The sequence below is a fragment of the Lasiosphaeria miniovina genome (genome assembly GCF_030549165.1).
Source record: "Lasiosphaeria miniovina strain SMH2392-1A chromosome Unknown B0T26scaffold_5, whole genome shotgun sequence".
NCBI classification, from domain to species: domain Eukaryota; kingdom Fungi; phylum Ascomycota; class Sordariomycetes; order Sordariales; family Lasiosphaeriaceae; genus Lasiosphaeria; species Lasiosphaeria miniovina.
In genome coordinates, this window is record NW_026848224.1 from 1,119,818 (window position 1) to 1,135,429 (window position 15,612).

The 15,612-nt window shown below is 55.7% G+C and overlaps 7 protein-coding genes across 7 annotated transcripts; 4 read left to right on the forward strand and 3 right to left on the reverse strand.

The window, feature by feature from the left end:
• Positions 1–823: 823 nt before the first annotated feature.
• On the forward strand, positions 824–1,882 carry B0T26DRAFT_607818 (His(2)-Cys(2) zinc finger-domain-containing protein; the record flags this gene model as incomplete). The annotated part of the gene is made up of 1 exon (XM_060435844.1): positions 824–1,882. A coding segment is annotated over one exon (1,059 nt), but the record flags the coding sequence as incomplete, so codon positions are not given.
• A 1,754-nt stretch (positions 1,883–3,636) lies between these two features.
• B0T26DRAFT_649831 (T-complex protein 1 subunit eta) lies at positions 3,637–5,551 on the reverse strand (the record flags this gene model as incomplete). The annotated part of the gene is made up of 4 exons (XM_060438127.1): positions 3,637–4,781; positions 4,855–5,176; positions 5,230–5,396; positions 5,506–5,551. The coding sequence occupies 4 exons, from the start codon at positions 5,549–5,551 to the stop codon at positions 3,637–3,639; spliced, it is 1,680 nt and encodes a 559-aa protein (XP_060294009.1).
• Positions 5,552–9,241: 3,690 nt separating this feature from the next.
• On the forward strand, positions 9,242–10,518 carry B0T26DRAFT_677116 (glycoside hydrolase family 18 protein; the record flags this gene model as incomplete). The annotated part of the gene is made up of 2 exons (XM_060440059.1): positions 9,242–9,628; positions 9,691–10,518. The coding sequence occupies 2 exons, from the start codon at positions 9,242–9,244 to the stop codon at positions 10,516–10,518; spliced, it is 1,215 nt and encodes a 404-aa protein (XP_060294010.1).
• Positions 10,519–10,756: 238 nt separating this feature from the next.
• Positions 10,757–11,284, reverse strand: B0T26DRAFT_651802 (ubiquitin-domain-containing protein; the record flags this gene model as incomplete). Its single annotated transcript, XM_060438310.1, has 2 exons — positions 10,757–10,846; positions 10,910–11,284. 2 exons carry the CDS (start codon positions 11,282–11,284, stop codon positions 10,757–10,759), a joined length of 465 nt encoding a protein of 154 aa, XP_060294011.1.
• B0T26DRAFT_714975 (uncharacterized protein) lies at positions 11,059–11,630 on the forward strand. Its single transcript, XM_060442223.1, has one exon. It carries the CDS (start codon positions 11,349–11,351, stop codon positions 11,535–11,537), a length of 189 nt encoding a protein of 62 aa, XP_060294012.1. The 5' UTR covers positions 11,059–11,348; the 3' UTR covers positions 11,538–11,630.
• Positions 11,631–11,703: 73 nt separating this feature from the next.
• On the forward strand, positions 11,704–12,851 carry B0T26DRAFT_714978 (40S ribosomal protein S26E). The gene is made up of 4 exons (XM_060442224.1): positions 11,704–11,916; positions 12,003–12,113; positions 12,218–12,320; positions 12,481–12,851. Exons 1-4 carry the CDS (start codon positions 11,877–11,879, stop codon positions 12,590–12,592), a joined length of 366 nt encoding a protein of 121 aa, XP_060294013.1. The 5' UTR covers positions 11,704–11,876; the 3' UTR covers positions 12,593–12,851.
• A 1,707-nt stretch (positions 12,852–14,558) lies between these two features.
• On the reverse strand, positions 14,559–14,906 carry B0T26DRAFT_607828 (uncharacterized protein; the record flags this gene model as incomplete). The annotated part of the gene is made up of 1 exon (XM_060435845.1): positions 14,559–14,906. A coding segment is annotated over one exon (348 nt), but the record flags the coding sequence as incomplete, so codon positions are not given.
• Between the last annotated feature and the right edge of the window lie 706 nt (positions 14,907–15,612).

Here is a 15,612-nt window from a genome sequence, read left to right on the forward strand (position 1 = left end):
CGTACCGAGAACGTAGGTAGGAAAGGTAGAAAGGTAAGGAAGGCACTAGTTAAGAGGTACATTCTTGAAAAGTTCAAGTTTATTTGCCTCCTCTCGAGTTCTCTCAACGTCGTTAGAGGTTGAGGTTGAGGCAGCGCACCGTGCAAAACGGTAGGTAATCATACGGAGTGGCAAGTGCAGACCCTACGGAATACCTTGCCCCACTTTATCCAGTCGGGGCCGGTACCGGGCTGCCAGCGGCCCCAAAACTTCGCCTGCGAATTTCCCCTCACCGGAACAAATCATCACCACGAACATTTCAGCACAGCGTCACGCCACCTTGCACATACCTGCCTGCCTGCCCAGACGTGCCCGTCACGCCACACCAAGCATTCTTGTGATTGGGTGTCGGCGCCGTCGCTCGCCTATCGGGTGTCAGTGTGCGAGCGAGCAGGGACGGTTCGGAGCTGCCCGCACGCGCGAGCGACCCGGGCAAGGCCGGGCCAGGGACACTTTGACGGACACCTCGGTTTGCGTGCAGCGGCCGTTCCAGCAGCCGCAGCGCATTGTTGTTGGTATGTAAATGCAATATTCCGTCCGTACAGTGCTGTTTGGTTAAGTGTAGCTGCTGCTGCGTCGCCCCTGCAAACCACCTGCTACCCCTGTCCAGTTGAAGAGCGCCTCCGGGCTCTTGCTGAATCATGACGATCGGATTCCGGAAGCTAATGCACATCGTACATCGTGCAGGAGGCGGTTTTGGGTCTCCCAGGGGCTGGTTGACCCCTTTTTCTTGTTTGGCCGGCCTGTGCGACCGATCTGCGTGGCGCTCGGCCGCCAAGACAGGATGCCGGCCATGCTGGATGATCCGGCAGCCGCCACCATCTACCGTGTCTCGGGAGACGCACCCTATCCGGACCCTGCCCACCCGTCTCTGCCGCCCACCATCCTCCCCCGCCGTGTAACGTTGCGGGACCGGCAGACGGTGGCCACGGTCGTCCCCTTTGCGTCCCGCCACCAGGTGCCCGAGTCCTTGTTGCGCTATCTCAATGACCAGTTCAACAAGGAGATTGAGGGCGGGGACACGTATCCCATGATGGACCCCATGCCCTTTGACAAGTTCGCTTCTTACTGGTTCCAGAACTTTGCCGGCATCATGCTGCTTGGCAGCATCGAGACGGCCGACGACGTTGAGGACGGCAAGGACTGGTCCAAGGAGTGTCTAGGCACCTTTTATATCAAACCCAACTACCCCGGCCGCAGCAGCCACGTGTGCAACGCCGGCTTCATCGTCACCGACGCCTCCCGCAACCGCGGTGTGGGCCGGCTGATGGGCGAGACCTACCTAGAGTGGGCACCCAAGCTGGGGTACACGTACTCGGTCTTCAACCTGGTCTACGAGACCAACGTGGCCTCGTGCAAGATCTGGGACGCCCTAGGCTTCAAGCGCATCGGGCGCGTCAAGGGCGCCGGCAATCTCAAGAGTTACCCGGACCGGCTCGTCGATGCCATCATCTACGGGCGAGACCTGGGCGAAGCGGCGGGTGGCGCCGGCAGCGAGGAACTTGTGAGTGAAGAGCGTTTCGACAAGATCAAGTTCTACCTCAAGTACGGCCGCTATCCGAACGGGGCTGACCGCGCCGAGAAAAGCAGGCTGCGTAGCGCCGCGACCCATTACAAGTTGCTGGACGGCGACATCCTGATGCTCAAGGACAAGGAGGTCATCTCAGACCCGCAGCGTCAGTATGACATTGCCAGGACTGTGCACAACCAGGCGCACGCGGGCATCAACAAGACCACGGCAACAATTGCCGAGCGCTATCACTGGAGCCGCATCAAGGAGACGGTCTCGGATGTAATTAGGAACTGCCTTGAATGCAAAGAACTGGGCAAGGCCTCTTCGTCCTCCCAGACCCAGGCCCAGCAGCCCTCCCCTTCGCCTGTCGGCAGCAGTGCCGCCGCGGTGGCGAATGTCGCCGGTGTAAAACGTCCCAGCATGAATACATTTTATGGTGCCAGCTCCAGCTCCAAGCGCTCGTCTCCTAGCCCGTCCGCCTCCGCCTCCAGCGCTGCTGCCATGGATCTGAGTCCGGTTGCTGGGGGCCAGCTGCCTAGGCCGCTGCTGCCGCCGCCCGTGTCTTCCCTGCCGGATTCCTCGCACCTGGCCCCGTTTAACGTTTCATCACATCACCCACAATACACTGACCCCAGCGCCATTTCCCTGGTTCCTCCTCCATCTCACCGTCACAATACTCTCCAGGCAGCCGTCGACACGGCTTTGACCGGGATAGTTGGGGACGAGGCTCACGATCCTCTATTGGCACAGTCCTCTCACGGCACTGCGCACGGCACTGGCTCATCTCTCCACCATCACCACCAACCACAACAACTCGCGGCGGTTACCGCACACTCTCGGTCGATGACCCTGCCTTCACTGACTACCGCAACCTACCAGCCCATCGACCCGCAAATCATCAGCCAGTCGCCGACCGGCGACGCTCTGCATCACAGCTACCACCCCTTCGACGACCACGTCTCACCACAGCACCAACATCACCACCACCACCCCCACGACCCAGATGCAGACACCTTCCAGGCGCTGCTCAACGCAGCCGACGACGACGACGACGACGACGACGACGTCGACGAAGACCACAGCCACAACGATCACGGACATGGGCATCACCGGAGCGCGCACGAGCCACGGGAAGACGAAACAACACACCACCGCGAAGACGAGGACGAGCAAGCGGCTGTCGACCGTGACCTAGAGATGCTGATAGAGCCACAAGACGACGACGACGAAGACGATGACATCCATCAAGGCCACCCACCCAGCCGCGGTGATGCCGGCGACGCCTCCTCTGGTGCCATGGACGTCGACGACATACCCGGTCCCCCACCGCTACCGCCACCACCACCACCAGGAGACGGAAACGAGAAGCCCGCCGCCTTTTCTCCCACCAATATCAACGCCCAGACCAACACCAATACCTTGAGTAGCGGTTCGAATCCGGATGCTAATGGCAATATCGTTAGCATCAGCAACAACGGTAGCGGAGGAAAGATGGACGTGAGCAGGCTGCTGTCTACGGACGTGGAAAAGGGGGAAGCCTCCAGTGGGAAAAACGACAGCGAGGTGTCTGGCAGCGGTCACGAAAAGGCGAGGACGATCTACGGCGTCGAGCCGTTCGTTGCTGACGGCCAGAGCTAAACTAGTACTATTTTTACTGAACTAATATAGGCTGGCTGGATGGCTGGCACAGGGCGCAGAAGTCTTCACAGAGGCATCGGATCCTTTAATATATATTCTTTTTGCATAGAAAATGAGGAAGGGAAGCCGGAAGGGGTTTTAGATCTCTTCACACTCCCGAACGGGTGAAGTTATTCATCTGCATATCACACACATAGAAAAATAGAAAGAGAGCAAATGGAGGCGGGGAACGAGGTATGACGGACATAAACTTTTATTTATTTACCCCCCGTAATGATCCGGGTTCCACCTTTTTATGGTATAGAAAGAAGAGAGAGATCCCTGGGATAACTTGGTCTTGGTATAAACGGGTCCAAACGCACACACCACGAAATGACATTACCGTGTGCCGTCTATCTATCCTCTTCGGTTCTTAAAGGTTACCCCCCCTAAACATGGCCCCCGTTTCACCGTCTGGGCATGCCCCGGCCTCGGCCGCGTCCGCGCAGCGCCCGCTGGGCAGCTCCGGGCGGCAGAGCCTGGCCCGGCGCCTGAGGCGCCTGGCTCTCCTCGTTGCGGATCGTCTCGTCGACGCCCAGGATCAGGCAGCTGGCCTCGGTCGCGGCCTGGATGGCGTTGATCTTGACGAGCGCGGGCTCCCAGACGAAGCGCTCCATCATGTCGGCGACGCCCTCGTTGACGAAGTCGACACCGGCCCAGGTCTTGCCCTTTTTGTGCTCGACGCGCAGCTTGTTGAGGATGTCGGTCGCGTCGAAGCCGGCATTGTCGCACAGCTGCCGCGGGATGACCTCGAGGGCCTTCGCGTAGCTCTTGATGATGGCCTGTTGCTTGTGCGGGACCTTGTCGTCGGCGAAGCGGTGCAGGTAGGCCGACAGCTCCATCTCGACGGCGCCGCCGCCGCCCACGATGGTCTTGTTGCGGATGGCCCGCTTAACGATCATGATGGCGTCGTGCAGCGACCGCTCCACCTCGGCGATGAACTGCTCGGCACCGCCGCGCAGCACCAGCGTGCACGTCTTGGCCTCGGGGCAGTCCTCGAAGAAGTTGAAGCGCTCGCCGCCAATCTGTCGCTCGTCAAACGACCCGCACGTGCCCAGGTGCTCGTGGCGGATGTCAGAGCATGTGCTCTGGATGGTGGCGCCCGTCGCCTGCACCACGCGCTCCATGTCGTCGGCAGCCACGCGGCCGGCGCAGAAAACGTCGCGGTCGGCAAAGTACTGCGTGGCGAGATCGCCGATGGGCAGCTTGGACAGCACCACCTTGGCGCCCGTCGCGTGGATGGCCTCGAGCTTCTGGAAGATGATCTGCCACTCGGCGTCGACGATGGCCTGGTACTCGGACACCTGCTCGACGCGCACCTCGGCGTTGTCCTTCTCGGCCTTGAGCTCGAGCTCGACGTTGAGGCACACAATCTTGGGCTTCTTGAACGTCTTGGGCTGCTGCTCGAACCCGGCGTACGAAAACGTTTTCTTGAAGGCCACGCCGTTTACGAACAGCGAGTCCGTCAGCGAGCCGCCGGGGATCTTCTTGATGCCTATTAACTTCTCGTCCAGGTCGTCTTGGTCGAGGGAGAGGACAGCGTCGACAACCACTGCGGTCGAGATGTTAGCGCCATGGTCATTTTTCCACCAGCTTGCCTTCTGAATGGCGCGTGGGGGTCTTACTCTTCGTGAAGAAGGTCGTGTTCCGCTTGATCAGCTTGCTTGTCATGGCGGTACCAGCCAGCTTCAGTAGTGTGTCCCTCCGGTTCGATTCGCTGGTGTTGACCTGGATCTCCTTAATCTTGTTGACGGCCATGGTCGCAGCTCTCCTCAGGCCCTTGATGATGATTTGTGAGCTGACACCCTGCTCGACGTGCTCTTTGGTCTCCTTCAGGATCTCGCCAGCCAAGACAACCACCGACGTGGTGCCGTCGCCCACTTCGGCATCTTGTGACCGCGCAATGTCGACGAGGATTCGGGCGGCGGGGTGGACAATGTCCAAGAGCTGTGCAAAGTCAGCACGAGTGCAGAAGACCGCGGTGGCACGGCAGCGCGCACCTTCATGACGGTTGCTCCATCGTTTGTGATGGTCTGTCGGCCGTTCGCATCCACCATTAATAGATCGCCGCCATAGGGGCCCAAGGTGGACTTTATCGTGGCCTGCACTGCTAGACAGGCGTTTATGTTGGAGATGATCTGGCCCTTGCCCTGCGAGGCATCGGTCCCTGCGACAGAAGCCGAGTCAGTACGGGGCTGGCGGTGCACAAGTGCTCACACAGCACAGGTGGGCATGGTAGGGGCGAAGGCGGGGAAGGGCTGTTGCAGCCTGCTGACCCTCTTTTAGGACGATAATCGTCGGTGTTTGGCCTCCGAAAGACATTTCGAAGAAAGGTTCGGACTGGCGGAAAGCTCCCCGGATTACGACGAAGCTTCGGTGAGTTGTCTGGGTGGGGAGGTGCTGTTTGCGGCGTGGTGGGTAGGTGTGCTGCGAAAATGTCGTCGTCGGTCTTCGAGCTTCTAAAAAAAATATTGGACGCCGTTGCCCGCCCCTAGCTAGCCTAGCGTAGCCCAGCTGCCTGGAGGCCGATCGCCCACTCGTGCACGGGCCATTTCCCGTGATTGCGCACCTGACACCCCTTGTCGTCACCCCAACTTCACTTGCCCACTAACTCTCTTGCAAACCCAGCCGCAATTGGTTATAAGGTTTCAAAAAAACGGAAATACCGCAGCAAAATAATTCATTGAACATATCGATTATGAATTAGTGTTCTGTATTTGTTTCAATCGAATCCAAAACTCGATTGTCTGATTAAGGAATCTCCCCATTCTGCTTTTTGCACGAAATTATTTTTGCGTTTTGAGTCAACAGTGATTCTGTATCTTACAATTCCGTTTGAACCCAAGAAAAACTAGCTTTTTCGTTACTTCTCGTCGTCAGTCTTCCAGAAGTGGCGATGCGCGGTCCAGAGACGCATAGTTGAATCAATACCTTGGGCTTTAGTGATTAGTCATTCTCTGAAATTAACCATATTTGTGGAACCCGAAAATCGGTGCATATAAATCCCCACCTCATCAGTCTAACCGTATCAACCGTATCGTGCGTAAACTGGACCAAGCGCTCTTGCGCGAACGAGCAGACGGTTCAACGAATTCGCAAATGCGCTCCTCTACAAGGTCGTCATCCGGGATAAGGGAGTAGCGCAGCGGGCTTTGTTCTACGCAGCCGAAACCGGTTCCACTTTAATTGCCAACAAGGTCTTGGGACTAGGGGCCGATCCAAACAGTCGACACATGTCACCAATTCCGCGATGTCGCGTGCTCAAGGTGCTCGAGGCTCAGGGCCGCCGACCAGGGAAGCTCTCACTCCTCAACCAGTGCTTCCGCGAAGAGTGCGCAAGAGAGCTTTTAATTAGGAACTCTTCCGACTTTAACCCGGTTCTGTTTGGTTGGCGTGAAGTCATGCGGCATCGCCATCCGACACCGGTGAGGATATCTAAAGACTCTCTGCGGCAGCTTATGAATTTGTCCCCCTTGGAACCCTCCCACATACACCAGCGCACATCCAGCTCCACGTTCTGGTGGCTCCCAATAAATGTTGCGTCCCAACGAGGCGACACGGAAATGGTGGTTCTGCTCTTACGCCACGGCGCAACTGTTGGCCGGGGTTTCGGATGTTGCAACTGTGTGAAGAGAAATTAAAGCCCCTTTGCCTCCCAAATGACACTGTCTACCACACATCCATTGTCCACGAGGCATTGTGTGGTTCCAGCGGCGTGGAAGTGGCAAAGCTCTTATTATCGCGGTATGAGAGTGCAAACAAGGAACCCCTTGATGCCTTCGACTTGAGTCTCTGCGTCGTCGATGCTGCCGGCTTTGGTTTTCTCGACCTCTGCAAGTTCTTGACGGAGAAATTGAAACTCTGGCGCGAGCTAAAGAAAACCGACTTGAGAGTTATCTGGAGCACTGCATTTCGGGCGGCCAGCCGCGCCGGATATATACAGAAACTTGGCGACTATTTTTTGAAACAAGGCATGGATATCAAATATTTCACAAACACCATATTGACACACCTTTTGCGAAACCATATGTTCGACGATGCCTTTTTTCTCTTAAGCCGCTGCCAAAACTTGCCTTGTTTGACAGTTTCCGTGGGCTCTCGCCCCTCCAGGCTTGCCTCATTGCCCCCAATGCAACCAACTGTGGAGAGATCTTCCCCCCTACCCAACCGCACACGACGAAGATATAGCGATACATTTTCCTACAGAAAATGCACTTCACTTAGTTGAGGACAACAAAGCTGTTGCCATAGTGAAGCTACTCATTGCCGCTCGCGAAAACGACAGCTCTTACATTTCAAGAAGAATTCTTAAGATAGCATCGGTGGGAGGGAAACCTAGGATCCTGAAAACGCTGCTGGAAGCCTCGCCAGACTCTGTTCGAACTCCTGATATTCTTCGGTCATATATCTTATCCGCAGCCTTTGGCGCCACTTGCAACGATGGCCTTGAAACTGTCAGTTATCTGGTGGACCGCGTTGCTTCTGTGGAAGGAGCCCCTCTCCCTCAGTTGGATATAATACTCAGCGCACTTGGCACAGCTCACCGCTTCCATGACACTTGCCATCAGGGTCTCCTTATTGAGCTTGATTATGGTGAGAACTCAGACTCTCACATTCATGATTTGGATTCGGATTCGGATGAACACGGCCACAATATCTCAGCATTGCAAAACGCGTTCATCAACACCTTGAGACGGTTTCGGGGGGGGTTGACGGGCGGAGAATTGTCTGCCGCACTCCGAGAAACTCACAGTTCGGCAGAATACAATTGGCTTGCAGAGCTTAGAGCTTTTCAACACCTTAGCACGGAAAGTCTAAACCACCTGTTCCAAATAGCAGTCAATCGAAACAGCGTATCTATAAGCCAGAAGCCTTTAACCACCTCCGGCGAATTCAGACAGCCTATTGTCGCACCCTTTGTGCTGTTTATGCTTTTTGGTATTTCGAGTTGTGGTCGAGACAAGCGAGTGAGACAAGCGAGAAGGTCCTGTCTGACGATTTTCATTGACTTGCAAAGAAGATCAACATCTTGTGTAATTTCATTTTTCACAAAAATGGTATATTAGGGAAACCGATCTGAGAAGTAAATAGAAAGCGAAATGTGGCGTAGTTGTCCTCATGAATGGCAAGCTGCGCGAGGAAAAAGAGACGGGAGAGTCAGTGTGGCCTTTCACCTTTTAAGCCCTTGGCAGCTGGCACTAAACTGCTATCAGGTGGCACTCCCATGTATGTGCAGGCAATGTCGCGACTTAAAAACACAATCTAGTATATTTCGTGAACTACGACATTTCATCATTAAAGATCTGGCTTCGTCGTGTACGTCGTGACGCGGAGAACGGCGCCAGGTTCAACGCTGGTGTCACCAGCAGCTGCGAACGGCCTCCGCTGCGGCAGCTCCTCAGCCACACTGCGGGGCAATGATTGGAGGCCAACACGGCTGAACCTAACCGCTCCAGCTGCGTGAAGCTAGCACCTACCTTGGATAGATTTTCAGCTCCAAGACGCCTCAGCCGCCGATTCTTTAATCTCTATCCGCGGAATTTTCTTGGCGATTTCGTTCTGGACGTACACAGGTGTCAGCTAGGTCCTTGTTCTCTCCCTTAGCCCTAAAAAGTTCAGCGGACAAAGACGAAGCAGCTGTCAGTGAGTGGAGCTATTGAGCCCCGCGCCCCGTAGAAGCCCCTCCTTACGGATGTCCGTCACTCCAACCCCTGTCTCGAACAACACCCAACTTTGCCCAAGCCGCCAAGCTGTACCTATCCGAACATACATAAAAGACTCTATATGCCACTCGCTAGAAAAGTACCCGTTTTTGCCCTTTTCACGGTCCCTCTAGCTGCCCTGCTTCTCGGTGCTCTCCTGTTCTCACCCACAGCTCTCCCTTCATCGCTGCTTTCGGCGCTTTCGTCACTGACATCAACCCCGCGTCCGCCCCTCCAAGGCCAACAACCAACACTCCCCACCACCACCAGCACCACCACCAGCACCACCACCACCAGCCCAACCAACGAGATGGGCGGCGCAGGGGGCTACCGCTCCGTGGCGTACTTTGTCAACTGGGCCATCTACGCGCGGGGCCACCGGCCGCAGGAGCTGCCAGTGGAGAAGTTGACGCACGTGCTGTACGCGTTCGCCAACGTGCGCGGGGAGGGGGCTGGGGCCGAGGTGTTCCTGACTGACTCGTGGGCCGACACGGACATCCACTGGGACGGCGACAGCTGGAACGACAGCGGCACCAACTTGTACGGCTGCCTCAAGCAGCTCAACCTGCTCAAGCGCCGCAACCGCAACCTTAAGGTTCTGCTGTCCATCGGCGGCTGGACCTACAGCAGCGCCTTCGCCGCGCCCGCCTCCACCCCGGCCGGGCGCGCCGCTTTTGCCGCGAGCGCCGTGCAGTTGGTAAATATCTCTCCTTCTCGTCGTCGTGTCCTTTTTGCTAACCCATCTGCCTTCTCTCGCAGGTCGCGCAGCTCGGATTCGACGGGCTGGACATTGACTGGGAGTATCCGCAGTCGGCGGACGAGGCGGCGAACCTGGTGGCGCTGCTGGAGGAGTGCCGGGGGGCGCTGGACCGGTACGCGGCGTCCGTTGCACCAGCTGGCACGGCACCGTACCACTTCGAGCTGACGGTGGCGTGCCCGGCGGGGCCCAAGAACTACGAGAGGCTGGACCTGGCGGCGATGGACCGGGTACTTGATTTTTGGAACCTGATGGCGTACGACTACGCGGGGTCGTGGGACAGCGTGGCGGGCCACCAGGCGAACCTGTTCCCGTGCGCGTCGAACCCGGCGTCGACGCCCTTTAGCACTGTCGCTGCTGTCGACTACTACGCCGCGCACGGCGTGGCGCCTGACAAGATCGTCCTGGGCATGCCGCTGTACGGGCGCGCGTTCGAGAACACGGACGGCCTCGGCAAGCCCTACCAGGGCGTCGGCCAGGGCACCTGGGAAGCGGGCGTGTACGACTACAAGAAGCTGCCGCACGAGGGCGCCGCGGAGCACTACGACGAAGAGTCGGGCGCGAGCTACTCGTACCATACCGGGACCAGGACTCTGGTGAGCTATGACACGGTCCGCATGGCGCGGCAGAAGGCTGAGTATATCAAGAGCCGGGGGCTGGGCGGCGGCATGTGGTGGGAGAGCAGCGCCGACAAAGCAGGACCCGAGAGCCTGATTGGCAATGTTGTGGACGTGTTGGGCGGGCCGCAGTCGTTTCAACACTTGGACAATTGCATATCGTACCCAAACACAAAGTACGACAACCTGAAGAACGGGTTTCCCAGCAATTAGCCGCAGCATAGCAAAAGGTCTTGATAATACCAGACTACCCTCAACATCCACATAAAATATAGCACGTCAATGAAGCAGAAACAAAGTATGTCGCGGCCATCTCAAATTGCATTTCCTCGCAGGTAACAGACCCAACGTATACCGATGTCTAAATTACATCATCGCTATCCGTAGATTAGGCTGTCCTAGCTCAATGCTATTTTCCCGACTCCAAATACAACTCCGTTCCGCGCGAGATTTAGGCGGCCTTCTCGAAGACGTAGGTGAGGTGGCACCGTCCGCAGTACTGGCGATCCTGCATGGCGGCCATGAAGACACCGGCACCGCACTAAGAGGTCCATGTCAGCAATCCAATTCCAATATTCGCCACTGGCCAGGCAGGGCAACTCACGGTCTCGTTGGGGCACTCGCGGCGGAGACGCTCAATCTTGCCGTCGCTGTCGACCTTGTAGTACTTCAATACCGCCAACTTGGTCTTCTTGCGCTTGTGCTTGATCTTCTTGGGTGTGGTGTACACCTTCTTCTTCCTCTTCTTGGCGCCACCACGGAGACGCAACACCAAGTGAAGGGTGCTCTCCTTCTGGATATTGTAGTCGGAGAGGGTGCGGCCGTCCTCGAGCTGCTTGCCGGCGAAGATGAGGCGCTGCTGGTCAGGGGGGATGCCCTCCTTGTCCTGGATCTTTGACTTCACATTGTCGATAGTATCGCTGGACTCCACCTCAAGGGTGATAGTCTTGCCCGTGAGGGTCTTCACGAAGATCTGCATGATTGCCTGCTGAAGTGTGAGGAAGTGTGTCAGACGCCAAAGGAAATTCTCTCCCGAAACGAAAATGTTGCGTGGGGTGAAGTGTGGAAAGTTTGGCAAGCGCCCGCGCTCCAAGCTTTCCCGGCCACAACGCCGGAAAACTCGTGCTCGGGGGCGCTGCAAGCTCGGGAGAACAAGATTGGGCATCGTCAGGGAACAAGTGCAAGGAACTGCAGAGCACAGCGAAATCGCAACATCGTGCAGACGTACCTAGACACAAGTGTCTTCCTCAGCAATCTGTAGATGGTGTGAAGGTGGTGCTTGAAGGAGAGCGGAATGGTAGGAATTTCGAGGCGCGGGCTTGAAGTTGAACTTTTGACCAAGCCCCACTCTCAAAGCGTGAGTGGGTCAGCTGACTTGTGCTCTCCTTAGGGCTTCTCTAGGGGCTTGCCCTGGACCGAGCTTTGGCCGGACCGCAATCAGCAGCTGGGCAGAATTAGTGGGGCTTTGCTGCACGCCAGTCTTTTGGAGCAGCCGCCGAAATTCTGAAATACTCGTCTCTCCATCACACACTTTTCTTGAGATTTCCCAGAACACTCAAGAAATCGCCAAGATGGTCAAGAAGAGAAAGAATAACGGCCGCAACAAGAAGGGTGAGTCCGATCAATTATTATGCGCCTACGGCATCGCATTTCGCTGTCTTGAAGACTGAGCTCACCGCTAACTTCATCCTTTGCAGGCCGCGGCCACGTCAAGCCTATTCGGTGCTCCAACTGCTCGCGATGCACCCCCAAGGATAAGGCGATCAAGCGCTTCACCATCCGCAACATGGTCGAATCCGCTGCCATTCGTATGTTTCGATGCCAATTCCAACCACCCGATGACTCTTGTCCCGCCATTGGGCTTCGAACAAAACATGGTGGCGACATTTGCTGACGTGGGGTTGCGTTCCAGGCGATATCTCGGACGCTTCGGTGTTCGCTGAGTACACGGTTCCCAAGATGTACCTCAAGCTGCAGTACTGCGTCTCTTGCGCCATTCACGGCAAGATTGTCCGGTACGTTTGTCCTCCTGGCGAGGACAACCGCGTCTGCCTTTCAGGCGACGCGGGCGGCTGAGAAGAACCTTGGTCGAACCTCGCCAATACTACATACCGCCCCCCGGGGTCCCATACGCGCCCCGATGCCCGAGAGCGGCCTTGCTGACAAAGTGTGCAGTGTCCGATCCCGCGTGGGCCGCCGCAACCGTGCTCCCCCCCCTCGTGTCCGGTACAACAAGGACGGCAAGAAGGTCACCCCTACCCAGGGTGCGAAGACCACCACCGCTTAGTCGGCGGCTGAGTAACGATCTTCGGGGTTCTAGGGCGTTCGCGTTGGTGGCATTCGGTTATTCGGATGATTGATGGTCTTGACAAAGCGACATGATATGACGACTGGCTTCGCCTGGCAGATCTGGCAACACGGAAACGGATTGGCATTGGGGTTCTCAAAAGTCAAAGGGATCATAGAGCCGTAGTCACCAATTCAGCGCACTTGTTGTGTAGATGAACAAACATGCCATGCCCAATCGTGCTTGATGGGGTGCCATACTTTCACGGCGTTAGTGCCATATGCATCTAGCCTTTGATGCGTGACTTGTCTTGGAGTGGAACCCACTGTGTCACCCTCTCGGTCTGACACGAGCATACTGATATGATGCTTTGGCCTTTCACAAGTGCCTGCGTCTTTGAAGCCACAGTTTTTTGATGGTGTACAAGTCGACTCTTGCTGCCAACATGTCGGTTGTACTTGAACAACGAAGGTCGACTTCACAGCGCGCCCAGAGCATGACACCGCTTCCCCCGAACCATAGAAGTTAGTTGAACCGTTATTCTGTTCTAGATACTGAGCTGAGGAGGACAACACGCCCGACTATAGTTACCTTTGAGGCTTGTTCTGTGCATCAAGGCCCGGGGTTGCTGGTCCTTTCCCGCGGTTGATGAGTTAACTGTACAAGTCGTCCGGCAAGACGCCGAACGATACAAAGGGGGGCAAGGAGAGCGTCATGGAAAGTCTATAACGTGGGTTCAAGGCAGCAAGAAGTTTTCGTCGAGTTACAAGAATTGATAATATTTACAGGCAATATACTCCAAGCCCAAACCCCCTTGGCCGAAAAACTGGGATTCGTGTTCATCTTTGGTCTCAAACGTAAAAGTCTCACGGGATATGCATGCGCAAGTTCACAGGAGGCTGACTTGTGCCGACCAGGCACAGACAATAACACCGAGTTTATTTCGGCAGCGGGGTATAACTGTGTTATTTACTAGGGACATGTTTTCTTTACTCACCCAAAGACTAAGAGGGACTTGGAGCGTCGACCTGACTACCTTGGCCTTACCTTCCATACTTCCCATTACCATGCCCTGAGTCATTACCACGTCTCGCAGAATTGCAGGATATTCTCGTCGGGGCCCTGCTCCAGGTAACTCCACACCAGGCTGAAGTTGGTGTCTACGATGCGCACGATACTAGTCGTGCCATCAGGTCCCTGCTGGGTGTAATAGGTCGTATAGCCATCGGTTTCGTCTTTATTCTCGTTAAAGTGGCGGCGTTTCCGTTCCAGGTCGTTCCATATCGTGCTAAAGTCAGTGTTGACTATGCGTACCAGAGTCTTGCTGTTGTTACTATTATTGATGTTACTGGTGTTATTTGATGGCTCCCATACTGTATACTGTGTAAGGTCACCGGCTTCGTCATCGTTCTCGTCGTGCTGCAGGTGATTTTTTTGTTCCAGATAGTTCCAGGTCGTGCTAAAGTCAGTGTCGACTATGCGTACCAGGGTCTTGTTGTTATTATTACCTTGTTGATGTTCTTGTTGTGGGACATTATTGTTATTGATGTTCTTACTATTGTTATTTGGTAGTTCGTATACTGTATACCGTGGTTGATGCTTTGGGGGGATGTTTCTCGCGGTTGTCGTTTCTGCTGGCCCTGTCCCAATGATATGGGCTTCTGCGGACCGAGAAAGGTGGTGTAGTGGGCGAGAACTATGTTGTATTTGGTTCTGTAAGAGAAGTACCAAGTTAGCACGACCGTCTCTTTTTGGATGGGGGTGGAGAGGGTCTCTTTTTTGAAGAGGACGGGGAGGGTCACTTTTTGGATGAGGGTGGAGGGGGTCTCTTTTTTGAAGAGGGTGGAGAGGGTCTCTTTCTAGAAGGGGGCGGTGAGGGTGTTTCCTCCTCCTCCTCATCATCATCATCCGCCTCTGGGATGGGATCATGACTTACCTCGTTCTCAGACCCAGCGGGTCCATGAGCGCAGTAGCACTTCAGCCCGTGGTCGTGAAAGAACTCTATGCCGTAGTGTAAGGTGAGCTCCTCGCCGGCGTGGATGTCGCGCGCAGCTTGGAATGCGATAAAACGCATCTTGCCGACCTGCTCGGGCGAGGCGCGCATGTTGGGCATGCAGTCGTGGTTGAAGAAGCGCGCCATGCCGCCGTAGTACCGTCCGTCAATCTCGAATCCAGGAGCGCCGCCGCGCTGCGTGTCGCCGTTTCCGATGGCCGGCACGGTGAAGCTGTACATGGATTTCTGGCGGCTCTTTTCAGTCTCACCCTCGGGGATGACCTCGCCAAGGTACACAGCAATCCAAGTTCCCGCAAAGATGGTCTTTTTGTCCTTGACGAAGACGCCATGGCCCACCTCAGGCTGCTCAAGTGAAACCTGCCGGATCTCGAGCGACTGGCGCACGTGATCAAGCAGTTTCTTGAACTTTGGGTAGCACTTGTGAGCATTACACTCGTACTTGTCGGCCGAGGGCCGGTGGCTGCAGGCAAGGCAGTCGAACTCGGGAGCAGGCACCTTGGTGGGTGGTTTGAGCGCACTGAGGGCCCAGTCAGGCACTCCGGCTGCTCTATTGCTGGCGATCTGTTGGCTTCGGCTTCGAGTCGCTCGCTGTTGGCCCCAAAGGGCAGGGTCGAAGACTAGAGTGTCAACTTCGCGGCTGTCGTCCATAATCTGGACGTCCCAGCCCTTTCCTGGTCCACCAGCTCCGCGAAAGAAGCGGGCGTTGCTTGGTGGCCAAGACATGATGATGGCTGAAGGCGCTTTTTTTTTGCTTGGGTTGGTTGCGTAACTATACTAGCTCTCAATCGTGATCGCCTGTATATTATCACAAATACGTTTTCCCAATATCTTCCGGTCCAGTTTCCTTCCGCCTTTGCCAATGAAAGTTAGTTTCGTTCTGTTGGCGCGGGCGTTACAATTTGTAGTCGCAGAGGGCACACTTTACAGTACGCCTGGTCTTGTAATGTTTCTATTTGTTGAGTAAACATGATCATCATAGATAAATAAGACATTGGGCTTGTTGTGG

Excerpts from the sequence above, each read along its gene's own strand:
- B0T26DRAFT_714975 (XM_060442223.1), top strand. The coding sequence starts at position 11,349 with ATGTTGCGTGGGGTGAAGTGTGGAAAGTTTGGCAAGCGCCCGCGCTCC.
- B0T26DRAFT_714978 (XM_060442224.1), top strand. The coding sequence starts at position 11,877 with ATGGTCAAGAAGAGAAAGAATAACGGCCGCAACAAGAAGG. Across the intron at positions 11,917-12,002 it reads TAACGGCCGCAACAAGAAGG|GCCGCGGCCACGTCAAGCCT; the intron begins GTGAGTCCGATC and ends CATCCTTTGCAG. Across the intron at positions 12,321-12,480 it reads ATTCACGGCAAGATTGTCCG|TGTCCGATCCCGCGTGGGCC; the intron begins GTACGTTTGTCC and ends CAAAGTGTGCAG.